At 43.0% G+C, this 16,808-nt stretch overlaps 1 protein-coding gene across 9 annotated transcripts in view; it reads right to left on the minus strand.

Annotated features, from left to right (window-relative positions):
• The window catches only part of ST3GAL3 (ST3 beta-galactoside alpha-2,3-sialyltransferase 3), a 212,914-nt gene that overhangs the window by 69,516 nt on the left and 126,590 nt on the right, over positions 1 to 16,808 (minus strand). For all 9 annotated transcript variants that reach the window (XM_054165700.1, XM_054165706.1, XM_054165704.1 and 6 more), the window contains one exon: positions 11,054 to 11,148. In XM_054165700.1, coding sequence (XP_054021675.1) covers positions 11,054 to 11,148 — 95 coding nt within the window. The remainder of the gene's footprint in view (positions 1 to 11,053; positions 11,149 to 16,808) is intronic.

A 16,808-nucleotide genomic window follows, 5' to 3' on the forward strand; every position in this document is an offset into this window, starting at 1 on the left:
GTATTATGAAAGTAAACTTACTCCAAACACATGTGGCTTCCATACAGCTCCTTCAAGTCAAAGGCTCTAAGGTGATACATACACAGAGGTTCCTCAATTCACTCTCTCAGGTCCTTCACCTATTCTCATTTCTAAAAGCAGTAAATGTCTTCATACTCTGAGAGAAGTAAATATATTGAAGATCACAAAGCAAGGTAGTGACATAACTAGGAACAGAATAAGGCCTTTGACTCCTAGATAAGAAGTCCTCTGCAAAAGCTTTCATCTTCAGATAGCCCTCTGGCTTATATATTCTTCACATGGGTCCACTACCATCCTTTAATGATAAATTAATGGAAATTAACACCAATATTCTGCATTTTCACCCTCACTTTCCACCCTTATTAAATAACAAACACATTACCACGGCAAGCAGCCTTCTGCAGCCATACCTTATTGTATTTTATTCCTGTCATGGAGAATTTAGATTACTGGGGAGAGCTGGGGATTATTTAACCCATTCATCTATCAACCACTATGCACGCACTATTACTATACAAACAAAGCAAGAAGTCTGCACATTTTCCTCCCATCTAGAGAAGCAGTTGACTGCATTTATCCTGAGTTATCATGACATATTCTATCAGCTTTGCCTTGTAACATCAGATGATTCAAAGGCTGCTCAGGACGGCAGGATTTCTCTGAACGCAACGACGTCTTGACTTCAGGTTGACCCTGAAATTTTCAGACACTGGGAAAAACTAAAAGTAAATAGAAATTAGGCAGGCAGTGACCACACAGTGAGACCTATTCTAAGTCTCAATGCTAGCCTTTTTCTCTGTTATTTATGTGGAGTGGAGACCTTCACCGTGAATGTCAACAACACTTAACATTCTCGTTTCTAATGCATAAGCTTCTCGCTTGTATCACTCAAAAAAGGATGTGAGACCATCCCACTCCACAGGGCTTACTGCAGGCATCTCACAGGGTCTACCTTCTGCCTGCCTTAAAAGTAGGCAAACTGGGCTGCTCATGCACTTTCAAGTGGCCAAGAGAAGAGGCTGCAATTTTTGCGGTTGTCCACACCAGCCATCTTCCCCTAAAATCAGAAAGTCTACAGATCCTTACTGCCAGCAGTAAATATTTGAATACCATGCACTAGGGTGAGGGAACAGTGTGCTGCTGCGGTTCTTTGTGTTTGCCCAGAGAGCTGTGGTCAGCTTCCATTTTCACAACTGCTCTCCCAGCTGTAACACCTTTAGCCAGCAATTCTGCAAGGCACTGGGCACCAGCTTCAGCTTTTGAGAGTACATTTACTAGAGTGAGATTAATAGACATCCCTGAAGTATGCCAGCCTCCTCTGCATATGGATCCCTGTCCCTCAACAACAAAATGCTATGTGTGTGTCAGCTTAGTGGGGAGAGTAAGCCAAACTCAATGCTATGGATTAAAGAAATCACAATATTTACAAACAAACTGCAAGTACCAACCCAGTGCATGAGCTTTCTTTCTTTTTTCTTTTTTTTAAACTACCCAAAAGTTGAGCTTTGTATAAAGGTCCTTTTTCATAAGTGTTTTCCTTATGATCTCACTCCATACAGGAGCTGAGGAGTCATCATTTGTAGAAGGATTTGACACCATAGTGCCAAGCACAAGGCCACGGACCCAAGTCCCACCACTTACTCTGTCCTCCAGTTCTCTCCTAGAACCACAATGTGCAGCTGTAGACACATATTATTATTTGTGTTACACTGAAGCTGTGAATTCAGTAAGTACAATGGTATTAAAATGAATCTGAAATTCCCTGCATGAGGGTTTTTCAAGACAAAGCATCACAGAATCACCAAGGTTGGAAGAGACCTCAAAGATCATCGAGTCCAACCTGTCTCCACAGACCTCACCACTAGACCATGGCACCAAGTGCCACATCCAATCCCCTCTTGAACACCTCCAGGGATGGTGACTCCACCACCTACCTGGGCAGCACATTCCAACGGCTAACAACTCTCTCAGTGAAGAACTTTCTCCTCACCTCGAGCCCAAACTTCCCCTGGCACAGCTTGAGACTGTGTCTTCTTGTTCTGTTGATGGTTGCCTGGGAGAAGAGACCAACCCCTTCCTGGCTACAACCTCCCTTCAGGTAGTTGTAGACAGCAATAAGGTCTCCTCTGAGTCTCCTCTTCTCCAGGCTAAACAATCCCAGCTCCCTCAGCCTCTCCTCATAGGGCTTGTGCTCGAGGCCTCTCCCCAGCCTTGTTGCCCTTCTCTGGACATGCTGAAGTGTCTCAATGTCCTTCTTAAACTGAGGGGCCCAGAGCTGGACACGGTACTCAAGGTGTGGCCTAACCAGTAGCTACACAGACTTCCAGAACATAGAAGCAAATTGCAAACGTGAACTGGCTTTCAGACACTGAAATACAAACTGCAAGAATCCATCCCCAAATCATACCTTGTGTTTAGATACAACAGAATTATTTCTTGAGGTTATTAGATGTACCAGAAACTTGATTTTCTTGAGATACACCTTACCAACTTACCACTGGCACTATTTCCAACACCTCCAGTGCTTCCACTGATGATTTTTAGTGGTATTAAGACAAAAGGCATGTGGTGTGGCACAGATACAAAACACAAAAGAAAAGGAAAGAAAAGGAGACTGAATATGGATAGTACCTCCCTAACAATGTTAGGAAAACCTAGCATGTATTAAATGAAAGCTTCAGAAAGCCCTTAAGGTCTGTTTTTATACCAAGATATAAATAAAAGACATAACATTTGGACTCTTCATTTACTTCGTAGTTTTGGAGCCTTCAGGGATTATTTTTTTTTCGAGCAAGAGTTTCTTCACAAACAACAGTTTGTTTTTGCACACACAAGCTTAGTTCCCAACATAATCCCAGATCCTGGAATGTTGGAACATTAAGTTTAAAAACAATTATGCCAAGAAATGGGCAACATTTTGCAACAACCGTGCATTAACCATTTTGATCCGAACTCAAAGCTTGATACACAGGAAGCAATAAAGCACGTAGAAACAGGCCAATTCACGTCCAATGAAAAGTGTCCTTGGAAAGGTTCACAATGTACTGCTCACAAAGAATCAGGAAAATAAAAACAGTTACTAGAGAGGGCTGTTCTTCCCTTTGTTGCTTCATTTTGATGCCCCTTCACAGATGGCCAGGCAATGAATGTCTTCAAGGTACAAAAATCAGTAACCACTAGAGTGACTTGTAATACTCCTGACCCTTGTGGGTGTGTTAAGACGTGGTACTTCAAAACACAAAAGCCAGAGAAGACCTGCTCTTCCCCCTAGGAGGTCAAAGACAGGAATAACATCCATGTCTCCAATTGCATTCAAAACTTCTGTGAAGAATTCCAATATGGAGTCACACAATTAACTGCAAACTTGGGAGTTTGAGGTCTTTCTGGGGCACCTTTTCCTTCTCAGTGGGTTGGGAGAAAGACTGTTCGTTGAGCACATTCATTCAGTTTTGATTGAAATGAGGAACTGTACCGGAGGGCTGTACTTTCATCCAGAGAGCTCAAGAGTGAGAGAGTGGATTTAACTTGAAAATTCACAATATAACCTCCCTTTAAAGGCTTTATTCAGAAATGAAAAGCTGATCCCCTACCTCTTCTGAAACTTTTTTCTTCTCGTCAAACCTCTTACTTAATTTCTCGAGGCTCGATTCCCTGGGGAAACACCGACGTTTTTATAGCTATATTCCCACGTGATACTGGCAACTATTGCCAATTCTGGTCAAATGCAAAATTCTAGCATAAGCTAGCTCAGAAATCTCCCTCAAACTCAAGATGAAACAACAATCTTGTGTTGATATCTACTCTGAACAGAACTAACAGCTCTACGTGCTTGTGCTTCTTGCTTATTTGTTAAAGTAAGAACCCATGAAGATCAACAGCCACAACAAATGCTCACAGCAGGAAAATCATCAGTTCAACAGAGTACAGCTAACAAAATAAGGACAAGGCTGGAGAATTAAAGCAAAAAACAGAGAAAGCAGAAATGCAGACCCAGTCAGATGTAGGGAAGGTGTCTGCACGTGGTACTCCAGCCTCTATAAAGAGCTGAAAGAAGGTTGGAGAAGACTTCCTTTTCTGATAGTTTTTCTTTGGGTCAGCTGCAAATGTCCATTGTGATATCCAAGGGAGTATGTTTTCTCAGAGATAAAGAACTGCTCGTGCCAAGAAACTTGATGTGGAAGAAAAAACTATGCAAGAAAAGAGCAGGCATGAAAAGAGAAGAGATTCTTCTGCCCTGATAACATTTTGATATGCCAACGTTTGCATGCCTGAAAACTCAACATTTTCACTGAAGATGAATGACCTCTGCCCCATGAGACTAATAAAATCACTGCTGAAGCACTGTTCTTCCCAAAAGCACAAACACAAAAGAAAACATCCAAGTAAAACCAAGCCCAAGAACAATGATCCATTGCACAACACATCTATTAAGTGGTGGTGCTCTGGGCAGAGATGGGAGTTCTTCAGCACCGATTCCAGATGCCCCTCTGGTATCAGATGAAAATATGAGGTCTCCTAGCCAGTAGTCCACACTGCATTTGATAAAACTGTAGTATTCCAAACATGTTCTCTGTGTTCTCCTGTCACCATGGGGGAGAAATGGCTTCCTAGATTCCTGGTGGGAGGCAATTTCTGAGATAGTCACAAGACAGTAACTCCCTCAGAAATAACAATCACCTTCAAACACAAACTGATTCAGGGCAAACAAAGCAGTCACCCTGCTTAAAACAACCTTGCAGGAACAAAGGTAGAAGGCCTATAATTACAGCTAAGCAATGACACAATTACTGACTAAATGCACGGAGGAGATACTAGACGGATCACGTCTGTTTATTTTTTCAGTGTATGCCGTGCCATATGTTTTCACTTAAGCCAAGAAAAAAATCTGCAGCAGCTCTCCCATCCTCATTAGACAGAGGAGATGCCAGATACTAGCTACTCTTTCTTATGAAAGCCCTTTATATTCTTTTAAGCCACATGCACCAAGAAATACTATTAATAGTCAGGTATTTCTCCAGTCTTGTTTGTTGCCCTTCTCCAAATAATTCTTTCCTTTTGCCATAGCTACAGAGGTAAATTTGGGGAGGAGCCCTCTGGGAATAATAATCTCACTAACACTATAAACAGTTTTTCCATTGCTTTTTCATTGACGAGTTTAACCCTGAAAGGAGTGCACATGCTAGAGGGTCTCTGCACTGGTTAGACCACACCTTGAGTACTGTGTCCAGTTCTGGGCCCCTCAGTTTAAGAAAGATGTTGAATAGCTGGAACGTGTCCAGAGAAGGGCAACAAAGCTGGTGAGGGGTTTGGAACATAAGCCCTATGAGGAGAGGCTGAGGGAGCTGGGGTTGTTTAGCCTGGAGAAGAGAAGGCTCAGGGGAGACCTTATTGCTGTCTACAGCTACCTGAAGTGTGGTTGTAGCCAGGTGGGGGTTGATCTCTTCCCTCAGCAACCAGCACCAGAACAAGAGGACACAGTCTCAAGCTGCACCAGGGGAGGTTTAGGCTGGATGTTAGGAAAAAATTCCTCACAGAAGGAGTGACTGGCCATTGGAAAGGGCTGCCCAGGGAGGTGGTGGAGTCACCATCACTGGAAGTGTTTAAAAACAGACTGGATGAGACACTTAATACCATGGTTTAGTTGATTAGATGATGTTGGGTGATAGGTTGGACTCGATGATCTCAAAGGTCTTTTCCAACCTGGTTGATTCTGTATTCTGTAACAATATGGACAGCATGTACATACTCAATCTCCCTAAGTCACACTGATGAAAGCACTGCTAGAAAAGGGTGTGAACACTAAAGAAGAAATTTCAATTTCAAAGATATCTCCATTAAACTCACTTAAGAGCCTGTGATTGCTGGAGTCCCTTTCCTCTTCACTGAAAAAGCTGCAAGAGCAGATCTGGTGAGTTGTGGGAAAGAAGAATTTCTACAAGTAAATTAGATCCTCACTAATAGTGAAATATGGGAGGCACTCCAACACCCTGGTCAATGCTGAAACAATAGCCTAGGACACCAGAGGGTACTTGGCTGCCTATGATGTTCCCCACAGGACATCTTGACATTTGTAGCTTTTAGAGTTCCAACTTCTTGTTAGGCTTTGGTCTCGACAACTCTTAAAGTGACTAATTCCATTGTGTTCCTGAATGACATCCGTTGCTTTGGCTATATACACACTAATAAACAAACCATAGCAAAGGCACAGACCCACACTGTCCCACACAAGTCCACGCTAAATGCTAGCACAGTTCCTGACGGTTTTCGCCAGGGCTAACACATATCCTTCTCAAGGATTCTCACGCACTCCGAGGGTCACAGGCTAATACAGGTAAGTGACCTTTCTTGACAGGAAGCCTGGACAGAGTCACCGTCCTTGGGTGGCAGGGAGGGCCAGGAAATTAACCTGTTTGAACAATGAGCTCAACTGCCTTCAGGACCAGAGGACAACCGCTTTATATATTAATAGAGATGGAGTCATCATTTCCAAGCACTCACAGTGGCACATACCATTTCTAGATTCTGTGGAGTCACACAGCAGGAGACAACAAGCTCTCATTTTTTTAATGTGCAGTCAAATATGGCACCGGCCTGTTTAACAGCATGGTCACTCTTCATCACTCACTAAAATCTTGGTTCAGATTCTGGAAGACAGCCTCATATGTTCACAGCCAGTTGTAGAAGCTACTGGGTGAAACCTAGAGCCACTGTTACACAAAAGGCTCAATTACATACTTGTAGTAACCCTCTGTGGTGTCAAAACCTGATACACTCATGCCTCTTTAGGAACATGACAAATCTAGTAGTTTTCCCATTCTCTGCATACAGAGGAAGCAAGGGCTCCCACAAGGGGCCACACACATCTGCGAGGAGTGCAACTGCACCTTCAATCTGCTGTATCAGCTCCAAAATTCCTGACAGTTTGCAGCTCTGTTTTTGTCCCAGGTCACTGTGGATTGGGATCAAGTGATTAGGATCAATCCTCGGCCCAGATCTTTGGTGATCAGAAGCAGAGTCAATAGGCACAGCATGTTCTAAAACTCTCTGTGCATTTACAGGACACAGTCTCAGGCTGCACCAGGAGAGGTTTAGGCTGGATGTTAGGAAGAAGTTCTTCATAGAAAGAGTGATTGGCCATTGGGAATGGGCTGCCCAGGGAGGTGGTGGAGTCACCATCACTGAAGGTAGAATCATTCCAGTTGGAAAAGACCTTTAAGATCATTGAGACCAACCATTATCTAACTTTACAAGTCTGGTGATAAACCATGTCCCTTAGCACCGTATGTTCAAAAACATCCTGGGAAGGGAATTCAAACACCTCCCAGGAGAGCCCACTCCAGGGTTTAATAACCCTTTCAGTGAAGATATTTCTTCTATTATCCAATGTGAATCTTCCCAGGTGCCACTTGAGGCCACTTCCTCAAGATGGGAATTTCCTAATAGATGGGTCTTTAAAGACAGATCTATTAGGGCTGTTCCCAGTCAGACTAAGCCATTTGGATCTCAGAATACTATTACTTCTGTTATCAAAAGTCAACATCTGCATTTCAATGCAACTTGTAAATAATATGAAATTCAGATTATCATGTCTTGTAGCCTCTACAGCCCTGTCAGACAAGATGCATCTGTTTCTCCCTTGATTCCCTGGTATACTCTCACTTGATGGGGTGCTTGGTGCCATGGTTTAGTTGATTAGACAGTGTTGGAGGATAGGTTGGACTCGATGATCTCAAAGGTCTTTTCCAACCTGGTCTATTCTTTTCTTTTCTGTTCTATTCTATTCAAGACTGATTAAGAAAAATGCAAACCCATTCTTTATAAAATCCTCTTCATCTAGTCCTTTTATCTTGTAGAGGACACTCATAGGCCACTGCTCAAAAAGAGTTTTCACAACACTTCTTACTGCATGCCTCATCTCAGAAAGTCCTGTTCATACATATTAGTAGGGTCATCATCTGCTTATTCCTGTGCTTCCTTCATTCAGCAGACAAGTAACTACCAAGGTGGTTAACTAAAAATAGCAGTTTCCAATCTGATATGAGATGTGCATTATTCCCACTGCAACAGCCTGTTTCAGGAGCAGCATAATTCAGGGCAATGTCTGAAAAACTTTCATATTCAGAACCATATTCACCTTGAGAGCTTCTACACACAAAAGCTCTTGGAGAGAGTAGAGCATGCAACTTGCATGGGCTAATGGTCAAATCAGAAAATGACCAAGTGAGAGAAGGGAACAAGCATTCTTTCACAGAGAACCATTGTTAAGCTTTCTGTGTTGTACTGAGTACTTCTCAGGATCTGGAGATGGAAGAATTGTCTTTCCAATCAGATTCTTTCTAAAGAAGATGAAGATCCCTGATGAACAGTGTCAAAACAATTGGCACACTGCTGCCTTCTTTATACGATCGCCTTCGAAGAGCAGCAGCCCTGCTATGAAAACTTCCAAGCTATTTCTACTCTTTGCATGTAATTCATACAGATGTGTTACTCAAAATTAGCACAGCTCAGTAGACAATGCTCCTCAAAAGCTGTTTTCCCCTGAAGATTGCAAGATTTGTTCTTGCAATCTTGGAATTGTTCTTTCTTGGACCAGTAAGCACCAAGCAATGGATAAAAAAAGAGATTTCTTGCTTTCTTTTTTTTTTTTTTCTAAGAGTGAAAGCAACTAAAAACTGAGCTAAAAGTCTGAGGAATAGAGAAAAACTTTAACAAGATAAAGCAGAAATGGTAGATTAGCCTCCAAAGTGCTAAGAATCTCTTGATTTCAAAACTTTAGTACTTTCAAGCTACCACAAATCAGAGTCAAAAAGTTTCTTGGAATCATGCAGCATTACTGAAACTGATCTCATTCTGTAGCTGTATTTCACAGCAAAAAAAGGCCAGTTTGCACTTGGACTAAGACCACAGTGACTTGAAAACACTGGCTGATATTCACCAAAGCCCTCAGCAAAATCTTCCCGTTATCAACCGATCTACAGTCAGTGTCTATAAACACTGACTGCCTTTCCCAGCGTGATGCATGTCAGCAGTCCCAGCTGACAGTGTCGGAGGGCTTCCTAACGCACAGAGCAAAAGTCCTGCCCCATCTGTTTCAACACAAGCACATCACTCTGCACTTTCTCAGCCACCCTGACTACTCTCTTTCCCATGCACATCCCAGCTTTGATAGTCTTCATCTTGCACCAGCACATGACTGAGCTCCACGCTGCTCGCTTGGGTAAGTTGTTTGGATATCATTAGACTGTCCTGACTGAAAGCTCTAATGAGGTGCTGATCCCATCATCCAATCACTCAGCTGGGGCAGAATGCATCCCAGGGGACAGCCAGAAAAGACTGATGCAAGATTTCCAAGTGATGTGTAACATGAAAGAGCGCCATTCGCATCACTAGGACTCACAGCCTGTCAGCACAGCCATTAGGAACCTTGGGCTACGGAGATTTATAATTCAACCCTCCCACACACAGAACTTGCTCCAGACTGAATCTTGGCACAAAATTCAGTCCCAGGAGGGCATTAAAAAAATAACCCATTCAACGGTTTCTGTCCCATGGCTTGAGCTCACAGCCATTTAAATAATGGCAATTTCTCATTTCTCTTTTCAAATGAGGAAATCCAACACAAAACACCAGATTTACATAACATTGCAGTGGTGACACAAGCTGGCAACAAACCTAGGGAGAAAGCTGCCAGAGCCATTCCGTCATCCCCTTTTGGTGAATTTCTCCATTTGGATGCAGTTTAACGGAATGATTTTTATTAGGTCTAGCTGACATCATGTGTAATCTACAACTCCCACCTCCACGTTGGTCAGGCAGCTTGCCCTAGCTTTGTACACCTTGTATGCCTGTTAGAAGGGGACAAGCAGCCTTCTACTTGTGCTGCCACTGTTATTTCTTTGCTGCAAACTCTGCTGGCTGATTTAGAGAACAGTAATTAGTTGCCTATTGAGCTGCAAAAAGATCGACTGGACAAGTAATAGCCATATACAAAACAAAGAAGGGAATTGATGCAAGCCAAAAGAAATTTGTCAGTAGAGCCTTTGATTTGATCAGAGATTGTTCTGACAACTACCACACCTGCTTCCAGGGAGAGAGACAGGCCCAAGCTTATTGTGGCTGCAGTCCTTTCTCCACCAGGTATATCAATTCCTGCAGGGGCCATCTGCAATCTTGAGTTTGCCAGTGGGGAAAAAAAAAATATCTTAGAAGTTGATGCAATGCCACAAACACTTCTTAACAGGTACATCAGGCTTCAGGAAGTATGCAGCAAATCACTGTGATGAGCATCAGCCGCCTGCTCCACTACCACTCACCCAGAGGGGCCTTTGGTGGCACATGTCTGGTAGCAAGCACCTTATGCCACTTGCAAAATGTGTCATCTGCTGGGGGGGCTACTGGCTTCCATCTGATCTCCACCAGTACGACTCCTGCTCTCCCATAGCATACCTGAGAGGCAGCCCCTGCTGCAACACTCCAGCTGGAGGACCGGGCATATTACAAACCATCAGCAAAGCATCCAAGGAGATTTGTTCTGTTTGCTATATAAGTGGAACAACTATAAAATAATTTTATCACCAAATGCTACAAGAAGAAAATGGAAGATTTGTATCAGTGGTCAACCCCGAGGCTCCAAAACTTGAAAAGAGGAATCTTTCCTGTTCTTTAGCGAATTCCTGACTTGAAGGTTCTTAGAAATCAGTTTGGACTCTGTTGCTGTCAGCAAAGATGCTACAAGATGCTATGGGTCAATGACAAAATTCTTCTTCCAGAATGTGGTGGTAGGTCTTAATTGCCATTGTTGAACTGACTCTCCCTGTGTACTTAACCATCCTCCCTATGACCTGCTTCTGAGGTCCATGTTCCAGTTGTGAACACCCTTCTGGGACTCTGAGAGCTACGCATACAGTATTTTTCTTGAACAGGGGAAAAACAGGCCCAAGGAACCACCTCAGTTCTCAAAATGGAAAGCCAAGATGGGGCAAGCATCTGCAGAACCACCTTCTTCTCCAACAGCTGCACAGGTTACTCATACCTTGTCCTTTAATTCCAAAGGGGGGTACAAAGTCCCTGATACGTGCCCACTTCCTGAAGGAATCATCCAAGAACATTGGTGCCGGCTTCGAGAACCTGAGAAAATCAAAATGAGAGAGCAATTAACCTTGGAACTAGGAAGAACAAATTTATGTATAGTTTCTCCCAGCTTCCCTACAGAAGTTCTGACTCTACATTCTTACTGCCAATAGACTAATCTGGAAGATTTTGCTTTTACCCAAAGCTGCCTGCAGTGGAATAAATCTGTCAGAATTTGCACCATGAGCCTGACAATTGCTTCCACTCAACAATACAGAACTTCTCCCCTATTGTTTGGCAATTAATTTAGCTACAATAAGTTGCCAATTACAACCAGACAATTTTGCTTCCAGTTTCGTAAGCACAGGTCAATTCATGTGCTGCCTTCAAGAGCGTGTGAGGAATGGGTGTAAGGAATGGCCATGGAGCTGCCTTCATGTTTACTAGATCGTTATTACTAGATGTGTGCTGCTCTGTGCAGGTGTGAACACACTGGGCAAATCACAGTATCACTAAGGTTGGAAGAAACCCCAAGTATCATCGAGTCCAACCTGTCTCCACAGACCTCATGACTAGACCATGGCACCAAGTGCCACGTCCAATCTCCTCTTGAACACCTCCAGGGATGGTGACTCCACCACCTCCCTGGGCAGCACATTCCAATGATGAACGACTCGCTCAGTGAAGAACTTTCTCCTCACCTCAAGTCTAAACCTCCCCTGGCACAGCTTGAGACTGTGTCCCCTTGTTCTGGTGCTGCTTGCCTGGGAGAAGAGACCAACCCCTTCCTGGCCACAACCACCTTTCAGGTAGTTGTAGAGGGCAATGAGGTCACCCCTGAGCCTTCTCTTCTCCAGGCTAAACAATCCCAGCTCCCTCAGCCTCTCCTCATAGGGCTTGTGCTCAAGGCCTCTCCCCAGCCTTGTTGCCCTTCTCTGGACACATTCGAGTGTTTCGATGTCCTTCTTAAACGTGTGTGAAGAGCAAAGCTGGGGTTATCTGCTCTCATGGGTGCCTCTGCCTCCTCACTCATATGCACATACACAGCAGCTATTGTGACACAGGCAAGAAAGGAAATGGTTCAGGCGCTCACAAGCAGTACTCAGTTTACAGAGAAAGGAAATTCAGCATAGATGTAGGTGTTTTCTGCTGCATTTATCAACACAAATGATTCCAGAGGGGTCCTTGCCAAACCAAACAGCTGTGATCTATCCAAAACCACTTACAAAAGAGAGAACTAGTCCTTGTTAACCATGTCACTATGAGAACACATTGTACTAATTACACCCTCAAACACAGCATCTACTAAAAACGTGTCTCTTCCAGAAACAGTTAGTACAGTGGCCAGATAGAGGGAAACATTTAGCAAAAGAAATGACAGAAATACTAACTTTCATATGGGACCATTTCTGAGTGTGTAAAGATAGCTGCTAGAAAACATGCTAATGCTACTAGAAATCTGTTCATTCGGTCATATCAAAACAGTAGCAGAGATGTTGTGCTACTGTTAAATTACACTGTACTGCAGAACTGAAGAATGGAGCATGCTGTGTGTTCAGTCAGAGAGCACATCTCCACTACAGCCATACTGCAAGGGTCATGTATGTGTATCTGAAATAGAGAGTCTGGCTAACCCAGGTACTGGTAGCAGGATAGACCTAATGCACCAGTTCTGCACTCAGCATGCACCTCCATGTTACTGCAAACAGGTAACTCTTGGACTTGAGCTACCTCATTTAAGATACTACACTATGCCAGACAGATGCAGAGTAACAATTTCAGAGGGCAGCACAGTGAGGAAAGGATGGACAGAATTCCACATTCCAAACTGCTCCAAGTACACTCCTACCACAAATGCCCAGTGAAACAGAGCTTTCAGACATCTCTGGGGAGGGAGAAGAGAGACCAAGAGCAAGACTCAGACTCACCCATGCATACTGCTTCACATCTACTCATGTAAACTTTAATAAGATCATCTGCAATCATAAAAAGCTGGATTCACTGATTACATGGCTGATCTAAAAGGAAAGGAATGTTTTCTAGAGCTGAGGATACAGGAGGATCTATATAGCTACCTGGGAAAAGGTAGGAAAGGTCTGTTAGATGTATCAGAGCTTCTGAAGATCTTAAGTAAGAAACCCCAAACCATAAGCCTATTTAAAACTAAATAAAAAGAACAGGATAAAAGAGGAAATAGCCTCAAATTGCACCAGCAGAGCAGGACAGTAGGAAAAATGTCTTCACTGAAAAGTCTGTCAGGTAGTGGAACAGGCTGCCCAGGGAAGTGGTAGACTCGCACTGGAAATATTTAAAAGACATGTAGATGTGGTGCTTAGGGACACACTTTAGTGGTGGACTTGGCAGTGCTGGGTTAATGGTTGAACTTGATGATGTTAAAGGTATTTTCCCATTAAAATGATTCTATGCAAATACCCTAAAAACTTCAATCATCTGACAAATTACTTATATTTTTTTAAGCATCTTGGTGCATTGTGTTACACTGGTGAGTCTCCAAGGAGTTAGTTTACCTCCTTCTACCACCAATAGAAGGGATCTTTACAAGATTCTTCTACAACACAAGAGCTTCTATAATGCATATGGCTACAGCACAGATGTTCACAGGCCCTCCTTTGCAGCTACCACTTCAAATAATAGCAGAAGCCAAGTCTCACAGAATGGTCCCCTCTTCCCCAAGCAGTAGTTGCAGTGAAGGGTGATGGCACTGCCTGGAGCTCAACAGTATCTCTGGGCTGATCTCTTATGTCATTGAGCTATTCTGGATGCTGTTGGGACAAGCATTCTTCAGGAAAAACCTGGATGGCCTATTTTCAAGTCATACACCAGGAAAAGACAGTTTACTCCAGTCTGACACAGAGTGTGGAGTCTCTCTCTTTTAATTTAGATTCCCCCTTAGAAGGTATCTGGTAAACCAGGAGGGAGATCAGATCCTCCTGAGACCCCCTGGGTTCTGAGGGGAGTCCTCAAAGTCAGCTGTAGCACTAGCAGGATTGATCTGATGCTCTGTGGTGTCCCCTCTGCATGTGATGAAAAGGGCACCCAAGAGTGAGGTGAGGTGACCACTGGCCTTTCTTTGATGTTCTCTACAAGCAAACTTGGGGATTTTTTCCAGCAAGGAACACAATAGCCTTAGACCACCTACTATAACTTGCCAAAATTCAACAGTCCTGTACACAGAGCTGGAGAGAGTGACTTTTAATTCATGTATGACTTTTAATTCATACTTCTGCTTCATTTAAGAGGGGGGAAGAGCAGTTTTGGAGGAAATATTATATTCCTATGGGGAAAAAAATGGAGTAAATTAGAGGATATTAGCTCCCATAAATCTTGAAGGTAATTCTGTTTTGGAAGTATTAAGAAATTGTGAATGCTGTAAGCTCATGATCTATGAAAAGCACTTTGCCACCTCAATAAATCAGAGCAGGCCAGAACCGGTGTCCAGCAGTGATGGGGAAATGCTGTCTGCCAGCCCTCTCCAGGAGCATGGCTGTTCTGTCTCTGCTCTGAAGCTCATCTGGCATAATCCAGGACCCTTCAGGAAATATCAGGATATGCCTCAAACAGGCCATGGGAATGATCTCTGAGGAGCACCTAAAATACATTCCAAGGAATGTGTGGGAGTCTGTCAAAGAGAAAAAGGAAAATGTTTCCAAGCGATGTTAAACTGTCTCTGCTGAGCAGCTTGTGTAGGGGATGCTGCTTTTTACCCAAGTCATCTCTCACAGCTACCTAAAGGCAGGTTAGCTTCACCACCACAGCTCCAGAACTGACACAGGCTTGTGCTCTATGGGCAAGAAGTATGGAAAGGAAGCTTCCATTGTTCACAATGAAATTCTAACCACTTACTCTGCACCTCACCCCAAATTCCAGATATAAGGCAACCTCACCACTCATGACAGACAGGAAAAGATGAGAAGTTTGGATGCTTGTGGCACACACTTATGACCTGCATGATTTGAGAGAGAAATGCCAAGCATCTAAATCTCTATTTTGAATGGCCTACCCCAATAAAATAGGAAGTGACATCCAAGCACACTAAATGCTGGATATGGTAATTATGCAGTAGAGTTCAAATCCCATCCAGCTCTCAAGTTTTCTTTCCTTATACAAAGGCATTTGTAAAATCTCTAACACAATTTGTCACTGCATGCAGTGAAAGGAAGTGTGCTGACAGTAAACTATTCTTAAAGGGGAATTTATAAGCAGAAGAAAATGTGATATATATTTGTGACTAGAATAGTCCAGCTGATGTAACAAAAAAAATTCTAGTTACTTTCTTCCTGACAAGTAACAAGAGTTATAACACCGAAATGTTTCTACCTGGAAGGCTGTACTAACTTGCTAGAAGCTCCCCAGCCAAGTTTTCTGTCCATTTCCATTCTGACCTCCACACACAGATCCATTCACAGCTACTTCTGTTGGATGTGTGCTGAGATAGTCAACATCAGCAGCACTAACTTCCCAAAGTATCTCTCAAATCCTGAACTAGCACAGCTGCTACTCAAGGTAGATATTGAACAATTTCAGACATCTAACTTGCACTGCAATCTGCTGCTTACTGCTACCTGCTGCCCTCAATGAGTGAATATGCAGAAGAGAATAAGTTACACCAAAGAGAAAGTAAAATAAATAAACTGATTTATAGTCTCTGGCTCTAACAAGGCCAAGTCCCTGAAAGAATGGAGGAGAAGATGGCATCATGCTTCCATAAATCATGACACTGAGGAAAGGCTGATTGGCAGTCACCAAGTGCCACTGTGGGCTTCTCTCTCAGACATTTCTTTCCATATTTCCCCCCCCTCCTCCTTTAAGTTGCACTGCCCTTTTAGTTTCCTCTTTAGTTTGGGAGAACCAGCAGCAAAGGAAAACTGGAAGCTGAAGGGGAAAAAAAAGTGGCACAAGAACCTAATGTTGCACATAACCTGAACGGTGCATTTGTGAAAAGGCTTGAACAGCCTTTTGTTTTTAAACACAAAAGAATTACTTACTTGCTTTGGCATGACTTCTATGATTTGTTTGCTCAAAACACACACAAAAAAGCTCAAAAACCATCCCCTGTTAGACAAAGGCACAAAATACACTGATTTTATTAATAAAATGGTCATAATATAATCCAAAGCACTCTCAGTACTTACTAATTATCTCTGATAGTTGCACTTAGAGAAGGATGGAGAGAAAATCTAAACCAACCTTTCTTTTCCCTAGTGAGACCTAGACGGATGTTCTTCCCTTTGCCCCCCTTCATTGTGGAGAGGCATGGTGTAGTAGCATAGGGAATGAGGAGGCTTGTGACGTCCTGATTTCACACTTCTTATTGACATTAATCCTCTGTCAAAAGTCCAAGCAGCTCAAAGATTCCTCAAGCAGTTGAAAAATTTAAGAAACTGCACTAATAAGGATTAACCCCATCCTTCAACCAACACACTTCTTTGCCTAACTCAGCAAATGAGCCATAAATCAGATGGCTGCAAGTAGAAAACCTTTAACAGTACGGAACAGGCCCAAAAATAAGTTGATCTTAGCAAATTGCAGAGATGGACTAAAATGAAATCACACAATACAGTAAAGACAACTTTGCACTGAAGAATAGTTGGTCAGTGCACTTTACCACTAGGAGCCACTGACCCCTTCTTCCATGCTATGTGTGTCTACAGACCCTGAGTACACCTACAGGTGGCCCTTTCAGGCTGAAAAGTCCT

This window comes from Dryobates pubescens, chromosome 11 (genome assembly GCF_014839835.1).
Source record: "Dryobates pubescens isolate bDryPub1 chromosome 11, bDryPub1.pri, whole genome shotgun sequence".
Lineage (NCBI taxonomy): Eukaryota > Metazoa > Chordata > Aves > Piciformes > Picidae > Dryobates > Dryobates pubescens.